This window comes from Lycium barbarum, chromosome 12, assembly GCF_019175385.1.
Source record: "Lycium barbarum isolate Lr01 chromosome 12, ASM1917538v2, whole genome shotgun sequence".
Classification (NCBI taxonomy): Eukaryota; Viridiplantae; Streptophyta; class Magnoliopsida; order Solanales; family Solanaceae; genus Lycium; species Lycium barbarum.
Window position 1 is genome coordinate 91,690,478 of NC_083348.1, and position 13,950 is coordinate 91,704,427.

Sequence of the window (13,950 nt, forward strand, 5' to 3'; positions counted from 1 at the left end):
CTTATGAATGTTCCTTAACCTTTGGTTTTCACAACAAAACCAAGGATTAGGTTCAGAATGTCACTCATTAATATAAAAATATAACATACTCTCTTGGGTACATATTAAGTGGTGTTTTACTTTTCTATTTAGTTTAAAATAAGCGTTGTTTAACATAATTAAAAAGTTATATATTTACGGGTGGTCTTCTTCCAAATCCTGCTGATGTGGAATTTTGTGCACCAGGCTGGCAGTTTTTTGTTCTTTATACCTGGGAAAAGGTGGAATTCTTCTTCCGCCAGGGTCGTTTTCAAGAGAGTTGATTTGATAGTTTTTATCAATGAAAAATAAGCACCGCCCATTTGACAAAATCTCTGTTTAGTTTCTACATTATTTGGAATATGAATCTCAGAGAGAAGAATAAAGAGACAGAAAGTAAACAGAATTAAGAAATATTTAAAAATAAGTAGAAATTAGAAGGGAAGTTTTTTAAAAATTAAAAAGAACAAAGTTGGGTCTTTCATATTTTCAGCGTTTGGTTGATGCTGCCACAGATGAAAAGATAACAGTGCTAAGTTTCTATTATTATTTTGGTTTCCTTTGTTTTTTCTTCTTTATTTAATTTTTTGTTTTGATGGATTTTTTTTCTAACTTACATTGCGAACTTAACAACCAGATCCAACAACAGCTTAACTAATTTAATGATCTTTTTTTCTCTCTTTGTCATTTCATTAAACATCAACTAATCGTTGGTTAATTGTTGTTATACAGGTTAGATCCCATTGTAACCGGTTACCAAATTAACGTTAATGGATTTCTTCTTTTTCAATTAAATTATTTTCGCCCTGGCTCAATCAATTCGGTGAACTGACCATTTCATTAGATAAAGCTCAGAACTAAGAATGGTCTCTAAATTCATGCCTGAGTTTATTTTACAAAAAACAAATAAATTAACTAGTATAGCATTTTCTTGTTTGAATTAAAGAAAGAAAGAAAGGCCGACATTAAAGGGGAACAGTCTTTATCAGCTTAAACTTTTGGTTACTTGTAGAAGCAACGCCAAGCACAAATTAATATGGAGTTCAAAGAGGAATTTTAGAAATACAAACATATGTATCATATTATAATTATAAATTTATAGGATATTCGAAATGTCAAAAGATCAAAAAAGGAAAAGAATTGTGGGGCTTTGACTCGGAGCTTAAACGCACGCTTCTTATGTTTATTCTTCAAAGTAGGGGTGTACAAACCAAATCGATAAATCGCACTAAACTAATAATTCTAATCAAATCGAAAAAAAATCTGACTAGTGATTTGGTTTTTAAAAGAAAAACCCAAATTGGTTTGGTTTGGTTTTAACTAAAAAAAGTCAAACCCAATCAAATCAACCCGACATAACATTTATAAAATTCCAAACATATTTATACATAAAAATATTTATTTATAATGTAATTTATAAATGTTTCTTTAACTTTTTTATATTTTTTTGTCTTTTAACATATTATTTTAAGCTTGGAATTAGAATTTTGAATGGTCCAATAAGTTTTATAGCCTAATGATATTATTAACTCAAATAAAACTCAACAAAAATCAAATCAATACTAATACTAACAAAAGAAATTTATATTTAACACTGGAATGACAATAATTTTGATATCTATTCTTTAGTTTTATATTAGTTTAGAAAGTGAAAATACATAACTTAATTTTATTTTTTCTTTAATATCTAGTCATATAATTAATACTTATTAGCCGTACTTATTTTAGCATAACCTAGTGCTTTTAGATTATGATTATTTTCTACATGCCTTATAAATTAGCTATTTTTATTGTAGCATGACTTAGTACTTTTAGATTATGATCATTTTATTTTATGCAATTTCATTAAATTTTTTCGTTGAATATTTTAGTACAATGTCATCTCTCATCATGTTTTGTGTTATTTTCTTAATAAATATCTTAATTAGCTAGTCGTATCTTAGTAGGACTAAAGAAATATTTGAAGTACAAGTTATATGTTTTGTATGAAGACTTTACCGGAAAAAACCCGAAAAAACCGAGAAAACCCGAGGTTGAAAAATCCGACTTTTATTGGTTTGGTTTGGTCTATAGATTTAAAAATCCGATGCAATTGATTTGGTTTGATCTTTAAAAAATTCGAACCAACCCGATCCATGAACACCCATACTTCAAAGTCTTATCTCATCCTGCGTTTGATTCTCAGGGGCTGAACTCTTGGATGATAAGTAAGGCTTGTTCTTAAACGTATTTGTCAATTTTTGGGCATTTATTTATCATATAAAGAAAGTTTACCGGTCGTCTGGTAGGAGGTTTTTGGTTAAAATAAATTGGATTTAATATTTTCTACTTTGTCTTAAAAAATCAAGTGTTACGTCATTAAAGAGTAGTCTGGATATATCACATTTTGGCTTGAGTGACATTATGGATGGAGTAGCAAAAGTTAAGTGACTTTTTGATATAAATAAAAGAAAGAAAAATGACATTTTGAGTTAATAACAAAAGTTAGGTGATATTTCTAATATAATGTAAGGGATTTTATTCACTTATTTTCAATAATTGAATAACTATTTAAGTAATCAACTCGATTTAAATTGGATGTCAATTTTGGCCCTCTCATCGTGTGGGAACTGGAAACTAGTTATTATAAGTAATGTCTTTGTAACTTTCTTCTTAACTGGGCAATTAATTTCTTGTGCTTACATATTACATTGATATTTTATACTCATTTTCATAAAAGCATGGGACACCTCTATAAACACCATATACTACAAGTCAACAAATAAAAGACACGCAGTTTAGGTGAATAATCAGAAAGCTAAAACATCAGTTTCACTAATTTTATGTTGGGCCTAAAATAAGTTCATGGAAGTCCTATTTACCCGAAAATATTAATGCATATTTTCACCTAACCAGAGAAAAATATAGAAAGATAATGAAAGATAATGAATGCTGGCAGGTGAAGATCCTTTTAAGTCCAACTCGTGTTATCTTTGTGGAGCCTAATGACTGACAATCTGTTACACTGTTATCATCAAGTACTAAGTATTTACGGCTAAATTTTAAATTTGAAGCTTTCGAAATTCTTTCTGTCATTATTCCAAACCACGCAAACGCTTAATCATTTGTATTATTCCAAAGCAGGCAAACGCTTAATCATTTGGATTTAACTTATATGGAGTGGTACCACCAAATTCTTTTGCACAACCCGTATATTAATTGGAATTTGTGTTTATTTTTCGGGTTACCATAGCTAATTTCACCTTTTTATCAATGGTTTTACAATGTAATTATTGTCTTTAAGTGCTACAATAATATAAGAAAAAAGGTACGGTATTTCCCATTTTTAGGGACTTACAATACCATAAATAATAAAGTAGTATTTTCAATTATAGCCCCTTTAGAATGTAAAATATATCTCTATTCATCATCCCCACATAATATATAGCAAATGTATCCATTTCGTTTAGGGTCGTATGTTATATTGCAATTCCGCCACACGTGTTTTTCATTCTATATTGAAAATCGATTTATGATATATTGAAAATCGATTATGATATAGACGCTTATGGCCTGGCCTCTACGTCTTGAGGAAGTGGACAAAATAGACTCGCATTTCTCATCAAATAAATACATAAAAAGGAATAATACTGAAACTCCTAACCTAACTCCTTTCTTTGTTGCCGAGAGTAGAGGACAACCCATCTTGAAGGAGTTAGAAGATAAGGTGTATCCTTTCCTTGCTTCTGACATCTCGCGATTGTCAGGAGCATATGTATATATAATTACAAACAGAATGTTCAGTACAGATTCTTATAGTATTGTTTAGAAAGTCGATAAGCTAATTCCTATAGATGTATATTTATCAAGTTGTCCACCTAAATTAGATGCGTTAAATGTACATGCTATAACAAAATTTCGTAAAATAGTATCTCGAGAACTCTAAGAAGTGTCGCGGCCCTCCACTCAATAACAACACTTTCATAGTCACTTTAATCTTTTCTTCGTTACTTTTATCTTTTCAAGGATGCTTTTTCTTAGGTCGCGATTATGTCTTGTCTTGACTATTGTATTAACAATCCAGGTATTACGATTTTTACCACAATAATGTCATTCATAAATCAAACTATTTCATGAAGTGGATTTCACTTGACTGTCTACGATTTTATTGCATGCAGAGACGAATCCAGGATTTCAAGATGATGGGTTCACCATTAGCTATGGGATTTTTTTAATTTTAAGTCGTTACAGCTTAGCGCCTATGGGGTTTTTTGATTTCTTTTGCCTTTTGGGACTTGGGTAATTAAAAATGAAGGGGAAAAAAAATCATTAGATGTAATATAAAAAAGAAACACATTTTTTACTTTTAGGTAATTAGAATTATAAAAGAAAAAGGATTTAGAATAATACAAAAAGAAAGTTAAAAAGCTGCTTTAGAAAATAAAAGCATAAAACGTGCAGGAGCTTGGGTTTGACCCGGAGACCTTAAGGAAATAAATACAACCCCTAACCAGTGCTCCACTTGACCTGGTTTGACTATGTGTTCCTTCAGTTAATATTAAATATATTTTTAAAATTATACACATAATATATCGAGTTTAGTTGGGTGACCATGTGTTCGCGTGACGCAAATTTTATATGTAAATGCGCCTCTGATTGCATGTGCTCGTGGACACGGTCAGTCTACAAAATTTAAACTTTAATCGTTGTTATATCAACCTAAATATGATTCTCCTATTCAAATATCGTCCTATTATGTTCTTCCAATAATGAACGTTCTGATGAGGGATTTCATAATTATTTTTCTCTGATTTTCTTAAGTTGGGGAATCCATGGAAATATAAAGGTAAAGCTAGTAGAGTATGTAGGGATGGGGGCCCCTATTTGACTAATGGAAAAAAATATTACAAGCCATGTGCTTGGAAAAGAGAAGCTTTATCATTTCCTTCCTTACTCTTTCATTATGATAGAACTCAGTTTAATCAATGGAGAAAGGACCGTTCACATGCATTTGGCCACTTCCCATAAATTGCAGCTTTATCTATTACCTGTCACTGCCTTTTTTTTTCTTCTAAAAAAAGAAGTTGGTTTTCTCTTTCTCCCAATTTAATTTCCAATTGAGCATTCCGTAAACAAGTGATTCCTTTTCATTCCAAGTATTCACTGAACATTACCATAGCTACTTTATTTATAATTTACTTGTATTCTTCTCTTCACAATAGTGTGAGGCACGGATTTCTGAAGGGAATTAAAAAAATGGTCAATCATTTTTAGGGAATTCAATCACTTATATAGAAACATATAAAAAAAGTTTTTACCTATGTACGCTATACAATTTTTCGACGAAGAAGATTCGGTTGAATACGAGCTTGTCTGAATTTAGTAATTTTAGCTCAAACTTCATATTTATATTACGGAAAGTGGCACAAAATACCCTTAAACTATTGAATTTGGTGCAAAAATACCCTCCATCTACCTTTGCGGCCTAAAATACCCCTGACGTTAACCTTTGGGGCCTAAAATACCCTTATTTTTAACGGATCCATTTCATTTATTACGTGGCACCCTTTGATTGGTTAACAATTTAATTAACTTAAGCTAATTAATCCCCCCATTTAACCCGATCCAACAAATAAAACCCGACTCGCCCCAATTAAATCCCCATTCCACCGTATAAAAAAAACATACGAACCCAGGTCATTACAAACCATATCAAAAAAATTCACGAACACATTTCATTACAAATTGTGAACTCAAAGAGAACAAATCATAATTTCTACTCAACTTTTGACATGTTAAGCTCAGTAATGTCCACATTCATAACGTTTACTAAAACCTTACTTCATATGGTACATGGGTATGGTAATTGGCTTCACAATATCACAACTCATCATAAGCAGTAATAGAAGATGAAGATAAAAGTCATGGAACCGGAAATTCACATAATTTTGGGTGATGTGGTATCATCAGCAAAAATATATATATCAGAGTCACATAAATAACAAGGTCGATCAAGAATACAACTGATATGCAAAGTGAAATGCTGAAAATCATAAATAATTTAGATAAAAAATGAACCATCATAATGGAAACACCACAATTCACGATTTATAATGGAATGGGTTCGTGGGGTTTTTTATATGGTTTGTAATGACCTGGGTTTGTATTTTTTTTTTTTCATACGGTGGAATGGGGATTTAATTGGGGCGGGTCGAGTTTTATTTGTTGGATCGGGTTAGATGGGGAGATTAATTAGTTTAAGTTAACTAAATTGTCAACCAATCAAAAGGTGCCACGTAATAAATGAAATGAGTCCGTTAAAAAATAAGAGTATTTTAGGCCCCAAAGGTTAACGTCAGGAGTATTTTAGGCCCCAAAAATTAACGTCAGGGGTATTTTAGGCCTCAAAGGTTAACGTCAAGGGTATTTTAGGTCCCAAAATTGAATGGGGGGTATTTTTGCACCAAATTCAATAGTTCAAGAGTATTTTAAGCCGTTTTCCGTTTATATTAAAAAGTTGATTTAATATGTAAAAACAATCTATTCAGAACTCGGTAAATACAAAAAATTGTGATTTACAAACTAAAATTCCTAGCTCCGCCTCCCATGGCGCCACTATTGACACACATTACCATTTTTTTGGTAACTCACATTACCATTAAATTGCACGATTGCAGTACAATGCTTCCAAAAGCTCAATCATTTAAGGTTGAAACGAGTAGAGATGAGGAAAATTCGTCCTTTTTCTGATCTTTGACAATTTCTTTTGCAAAATCAATTAAAATTAATTTTGATTTGTCTACGGTGTTACAGAAATTGAATGATAAACAATGAAGTACAGACTTGAAGCTAAATGTCTTTTAGGTTCATGCACGTTTTCAGAGAGTGAAGAACGACAGTATGGTGGACCAAAAATGCACAAGTCAAAAGGAAGACCGCGAAAACAAAGGGTATATGGAACCAAAGCCACAAAATCTAATGGCCAAAACATTTAGTGTGTAGTTGTTTTCTTAGTGTTAGGGGTTTTTGGAGCATGAATATTAGATTTGAGTCCCACGTTATAATCTTTTTCAGAGGCAAGACCTCACGCATGTCTCATCTATTTTGTATCTAAGCAATGCAGTTTCTCACAAAAAAGTTGCACGTTGTTATGTTGAGGGGCCTATGAATTATGTCCTGAAAAGTATGCCATATGCTATGTTGGGTACTTGTGTGCCCCATCAGAAAGTTTAGTTCTAGTCCTTTAGTGCATACACCGTTGAGTTTTTTGGACTACTAATACACGTCAATTATTAACTTAAACAAATTCATTTTGTGTCCAAACTCCCAAAGAAAGAACAAATATATACAAAGCAAAAGTCGTACTTTCTAACTTCAGTTTTCTGTAATTTGTTGTAGTCTCTTTTCAGTCTCTTTGGTCTTTTGACAAATCCGCGACGATATTTCACAAGCTTCGGCTTCGTGTTGTATTTAATTCAAATGGATGACAGTTTGTCAACTTAGCTTTACTGGATGTTGAAGATTGCATCTTTTCGAGAAACATGTGATTACCTTTTCTTTTCTTGTTTTTTTTTTTTAACTCTTTTAATATAGCTTATATAGATTCACATCGCAAGTAATTACTGCCTCCAAGAACGGTGCTGATGTCAAATATCTAATACACATGGTTCACTTTCGACAATTCAGGCAAACAAAAGGGCTTTCGTTTAGATTGATGATTATGTATAATAAAACACGTCCGATACTAGAGTAGAATTTGAAAAAGGAAAAGTGTATAGATGACAAACAAAGAATGACCTTTTATTCTTCTTTACTTATAAACTCTTGCATGGGATAATTTTTTTTGGATCAAAGCAACAAGTACAGGACAAAGTCCTCTCCCTAAGACTGCTTTCTACACTCAGGCTAGCTGAAATGCTTAAAACTTTAACCAAATTGAACTATTGGCTTATATACAATGCTTTATTTTACACTTAAAAAGTAGTTATCTTTCAGTAAGAGGAAGAGTAAGAAGAGCTTGTCATGGGGCCATGAGTCCTTCAATGGTGTAAGTAAGAGATTCGGCCCAATCAGATTTGAGCAGCAGTGTCTGCAGTGTGTGCATAACATCATAATCAGGATCAAGCTTCCTTTGCCAGCCCTGGAAGCCAATAAGCATCAAAAGAAAACAATCTTAAACCAGATTATTGAACACAACTCAGCAAACAGATTATAGAAATTGTCAACGAGTACTTTCAACATGTTTGAATATAGAAATGCAGGTTAGTCAATTCCAAATCTTACTCATGAACGCCACATTAGCTGGAAAGGGCAGAATTACCTCAAGGACTAAAGTTGTCACCATAACAGTGCAGACATTGCCATCTATATTCACTCTGTGCTGCCTAACTTTCTCGAGAAGTTGTTCAATGCACTCAGCAGGGTGGACCAAATCACCTTGTGGAGTCCCCCAAAAATCAAATGACTCCTTCACTTCCTGTAGGACGTCAGTAGAGAACTAAGACATATATCCATCACCTCCATTTATGAAAAAAAGATTAAGAAGTCTTTTAGCATAAGGATACCATGTAAAATAGTAAGACTTAACTCTCCATGCCATAGACGTTAGTCTACCCACAGAAAGATGGCCAATCAGAATTTCATGAACAATAATGCTTGTGCAGAAATATTGAACGGATTGAAGAACTTAGATCCAATCATATATAATCTAATTAATAGCCAAAAAGCTAAAGCTAGTGATGTATTTTGATCAATAAAAGGAACTCTAGCACCTAATTTTCATCCTCATTGCCTTTTCTCTTTTGTTTCAACTTTTTTTCTTTTTAAACTTTTTGTCCACTTGTGGCGGATAGAAGGAGCGGAGGAGATTGGGGAAAGAATATGTTAGTCCCTCCATCCTACTTTTTGTTTCATCTACTTCCCATTATAGAATGTCCTAAAAAAAATTACCTCCTTTAAATGGAATTACATCTTCAAAAAGTCAAAAACATCTGATGCAATATTGTCATATACATTTGTCCATCTTCTCACACATCTATATTCACAATTGCAGAAACAAAACACTGAAAACCTCCCAAGAAGTCAACCCTGACAACCAATTTGGATAGAAGCATAATTTACTAATGGATTTCAAGTTACTAGTTAGTTTAATGAGGATAACTAGCAAGCCATATAGGTTGCTTTTACAACATCTGATCTCCATTTTTTTCTTTGCATAAGTAATTTCTTTTTTTTTCAAGGTATTAATAAATGTTAGGTACCAATGGGGAAGATATTAAGAATAGCCAAAGAAAGTTTTGAAACAATCCATTTAAGATGCACAGAACTAACCTTAATGAAGGCTTCTGGATTAGGACAATTCTGTTTCTTTGACAATTGCAGAGTGCACTCTGCTACAGTCCGGCCATCTCGACGAGCAATTGCCTTAAAGAACTCCAATAATATTATCCGATCATTGTTAGAAAGTTCAGCAGTCATGCCTACATCAAGGAAAACAACATGAGGCTTTGATTTGAAGATGCGTTTCCGAGATGACTTGCTTTGGTTTACCCGAACAAGGATATTTCCAGGATGCATGTCAGCATGAATAAAGTTATCCACCTGAAATGGGGAAAGGGGTATTATATGAGAAGAGAACAAAAAGACTTAAGAGCAAGTAAAAATTAGTGATTCCAATACATAACAAAGAGATAATTAGATTGTTCTTATCCATTTAAACAATTTTTGGACTCCATAATCTCCTCTCCGACGCCGTTATCACAAGTTCTAGACAGTATTGAAATAGATTACATAAAAAGAAAGCAAGCAACCAAGAAAATGTCATAGAATGCCTTTTTTCGTTCCTTCTTTATAGTAATAAGACTATGAACAGAAAAATGCATTTGCATATTTAGTGCTATCTCTAATCAGTGTTTTAACTTCGATAAGAGTACAGTTTTTGGTCAGTATTCAAGGCCAACATATCAACAGTTACTCAGAAAAGCAACAAATCTATAGTATATCCAAAGCAATTTTTTAACATGTCTGTCAACAGATCTCTCTTCATTGTGAGAAGAAAAATACAGTATGTAACATTTTCTGTAAGGTAGGACTAATAAGCAATAACAGAAAAGAAATTCACATAACATGAATAACAAAAAGGAAAAAAAAAAAAAAACACAAGAACTTCCACATATCCCCAAAATTGGCCGAACCACATTAGGCACAACACAGCTATGCTTGGAATACATGCTTCACATTTTTAGTCAAAATCTTGCACTAACACATTTGCTTTTATAGCCTGAGAGGGAACAACAACATCTAATATAGTGTCAGTTTTGCGTTGCATTTACCTTTTTATTCCATTAATAGTATATTTAAGCCGCACATTTGAATTAAGTTTGTGCTTTATACTAATTCCATAAAAGTATATCCAGAGTTGCACATTTACATTAAATATTGTGCTTTATACACAAATTCAGACAAATTAACATAGAGAAAAATTTCTTAATCTATATACATGCACACACGCACACACACTACATAAAGAGAATATTACCAAAAGCATCTTCAAAAGAGCATGCGTCCCAATATGAGCGAGTGCACTTTTAAGTCTTTCATGGCCTTGAAGCTCATCAACAAAATATGAAACACATTCCCCTTGTTCAAAAGTCTCCACCAATACTGCAGGATGCACTAGGGGATAGACAGGCTTTGGAAAAGAGACATCCTTCCATCTCCGAAAATTATAGATGAAGCGGCTTAAATGTGCAGCTTCCCTAGCAAGATCAACTTGAGACATCATAAAAACAGCAAATTGCTGGACGCTTTCATCCAACCTTAACCACTTAAGTTTAGGGATGCACTTTGATATCTTAGCAACTAAATTAATAATCTCAAAATCTCGTCTTATTGATTCACCCACTCCAGGATGCCTAACTTTCACAGCCACCTTTATTGGTTTGATCTGTCGACCACGGTATTGATACAACAAGGAAGCCCTATGCACTTGAGCAATACTTCCAGATGCCAGAGGTTCCTCCTCAAATTCATCAAAAATTTCAGAAATTTTTCGACCAAATGCTTTTTCGATTGTCTTTTTCGTGTAAGCAAAGCTATGTTCAGGAGCTTTTGTGTGAAGCTTTGATAGCTGAGTACACAAATCTCTAGAGAAAAGATCAGGCCGTGTAGCTGCCCACTGGCCCCATTTGATAAATGCAGGACCTGCTCTTTCGAGTGTGATACGAATTACCTGAAGCCACAGTTTCCTTGAAGAAGGTCCAAAAACATCTGCAAATGGGGCCATTACAATGCTAGGAGAAAAGAGTATCCCCAGATAAAAGGCTCTCAACAGCAGAATAAAACCTTCAAGTATGGAATGCAACAATGAGGTAACCAAAAAATGTCCATCTTCAGCATGCCTGTAGAAGCTAGTTCTTGGGCGACCATACTCCAAGTCTAGTGGTGCTTGTGCCAGTGCTATATTTTTTCCATATGATAAGGCAAGAAAACCAGGGAGAATCACATAAGACCTGCTCAATGCCAAGCTAAGTGCTTGTGCAAATCGACTTAAGCGAATAAAAGTTTGTCCCTCATGGAAAGATTTACTTGATAACTTCTTCCAAGCAATTTGTGAGTGATTTCTTACAGCTTTTCCTGATGTAGTCACTGAATAACTCCCATAGAAAGAATTACGTGTTCTATGTGATACGGATGACACATGTCCCCTAGTGATAGATACATACTGCCCATAAAATCTACATCTAGGAGAACATACCCCAAACCTAATAAGATCTCCTTTTTTCACTTGTCCCGAACGGATAGTGGTCTGATTTCTGTACAAGGATTGTCTAAGTCCTTTAGTTTTACCAACTGCAAATAATCTGCATTCCAAGCACAAGACAACTTAGCAGATGCAAAATACAGTAGTCATTTCACACTAAAAGTAATTTCCTTTTTTGAGATGTGCAACTAAAATACCAATTCATCAGTAATGACAATTGGAATGACTACAGTGAAACCTGAATGGTAGTTTTCCAATGCAGAACAAAAATGTTCAATGCCCCACGCTCCAAAAGGAAGGGCATTAGTGCAAAAAGTACTTCAAACAAAGGATGGCCTGCTAAATATGGAAAATTTATGCAATGTTTATGTTCTACTTGCACCAGTTAAAACCTTCTTGCGTTGTGTTTAATTTGACCAAAAAAAGAAGTAGAAAAATCCAAAAGCCTACAGAGACCTTGCCACTTCAGCAAAGAGTGCCAGCCAGCTTAAATAAAAACATACAGGTAAACAAGTACTACGTTATAAAAATTAAGTCCTTCATGTGTTACAGATTCAATCACAAGGAAAGGAAAATTTTCTAAGACCCATAAAATCAAGAAATAGGATAGAACAAGAACACGCTGTAATGAGATACTACTAGAGAACAAGAAAAGGACGGACCTTGACATGGTGAATAGAGGAAATTAAAGGGGTAGATGTTGCTGTTTGCAGAGGCTAAGGTAGTTGGGAGGTGAAGAGAATCGCCGATGTGCATTTTTCAGAGTTTGTCGGTGATATAGAGCAGGATGACGATGAGCAAAACCTCATATGATATAGTACGTGTAATTTTAAATGCTCCTCATTTCTTGTATCTTTCCAGAATTAAAAACTAGGTGTCTATTAGTTTTTGGGACAGAAATAGTAAACAAGGAGCAATTTAAGTGAAATAGCAATCGTATAAACTAGAAAGATCACAATGCTTATTATAATTTGCGCAAAGCCACTGTCAAAGGTGTAACTATTATTTTCCTTACTTTTCTATTCTTTCGAGCTGAGGGCGTTTCAAAAATAGTCTCTTTGCCCGACAAATGTAAATGTAAATTCTAGGTTTATCATAGACCCCACTTGTGAGGATTATACCAGTTGTGTTTTTGCTATTGTGGGTCTAAAATTCGGATTTCAAATTCACAATTTTACACTAAAATAATGAAGACGAAAATTAATAAATATTTGATACATATTTTCACATATATTTTTATTATTACATCGCAAGTGATTAATAAATATTGTTATTTTAATTTATGACTTAATCATGATAATATAATATGATTTTGATGTAACCATATGCAAGCAAGTTTTGTTTGTTGGGATCGGTGTCAGATTAAGGCTTAAAAATGTAGGATTTTTTTCAGTATAAAGAACTCTAATTACTCTTGTTAATGGGTTGCTTAGCATGAATTCAAACTAGTAAACTTTAGATATCATAGTACTTAAATTTTAAACAAGAAAGAGAAGAAGCAAAGGTCTAAAAGGGAACAAGTAAGCACTTACTGCACGCACTCTTAAATGGTTTGGTCAAGTTATATGTGCACCGCACACGCCCGTGCACTGACGTGTTCCACAGTGATCCATACAGGACATTGAGGATTTCTCGTTATAAATTTTACGGAAAAGGGCCAAAATTATCCTTAACTTTGGAAAATAGTTTGTTCATACCCTTTGTTATATTTTAGGGTCAATTATACCCTTATATCTAACAACTGCCACGTGACATCATCCCAGCCCTTCAAAATTATTTTTCCTTCAAATAATTTTTTACCCACTAAAATAAACCAACCCGATCAATTTTTTTTTCCAGCCAAGGGGTAATGGGTTGGGTCCGTATCAGTTTGGCTGGAAAAAAAATCGGGTCGGGTTGGGTTATTTTAGTGGGTAAAAAATTATTTAAGGGGAAAATAATTTTGAAAGGCTGGGATGATGCCACGTGGCAGCTGTTAGACATAAGGGTATAATTGACCCCATAGTATAACGGTAAGGGTATAATTGACCCTAAAGTATAACGAAGGGTATGGATGAACTATTTTCCAAAGTTCAGGAGTAATTTTGACCCTTTTCCGTAAATTTTACTGGAGTATTATTGTTGGCATACGTATTTGTCTCTGGAAGTCTGTCGATTTTGCAGCAATTAAACTCTATCTGTAGTTGCCTACT

The 13,950-nt window shown here is 33.5% G+C and overlaps 1 protein-coding gene across 1 annotated transcript; it reads right to left on the minus strand.

The window, feature by feature from the left end:
- Positions 1–7,772: 7,772 nt before the first annotated feature.
- LOC132623130 (uncharacterized) lies at positions 7,773–12,736 on the minus strand. Its single transcript, XM_060337836.1, has 5 exons — positions 12,421–12,736; positions 10,535–11,858; positions 9,328–9,597; positions 8,318–8,473; positions 7,773–8,137 (listed from the first exon to the last, which is right to left on the minus strand). Exons 1-5 carry the CDS (start codon positions 12,426–12,428, stop codon positions 8,018–8,020), a joined length of 1,878 nt encoding a protein of 625 aa, XP_060193819.1. The 5' UTR covers positions 12,429–12,736; the 3' UTR covers positions 7,773–8,017.
- Positions 12,737–13,950: the final 1,214 nt, after the last annotated feature.

Excerpts from the sequence above, each read along its gene's own strand:
- LOC132623130 (XM_060337836.1), bottom strand. Across the intron at positions 8,474-9,327 it reads ATCCAGAAGCCTTCATTAAG|GAAGTGAAGGAGTCATTTGA; the intron begins GTTAGTTCTGTG and ends GACGTCCTACAG. Across the intron at positions 8,138-8,317 it reads TGACAACTTTAGTCCTTGAG|GGCTGGCAAAGGAAGCTTGA; the intron begins GTAATTCTGCCC and ends ATTGGCTTCCAG.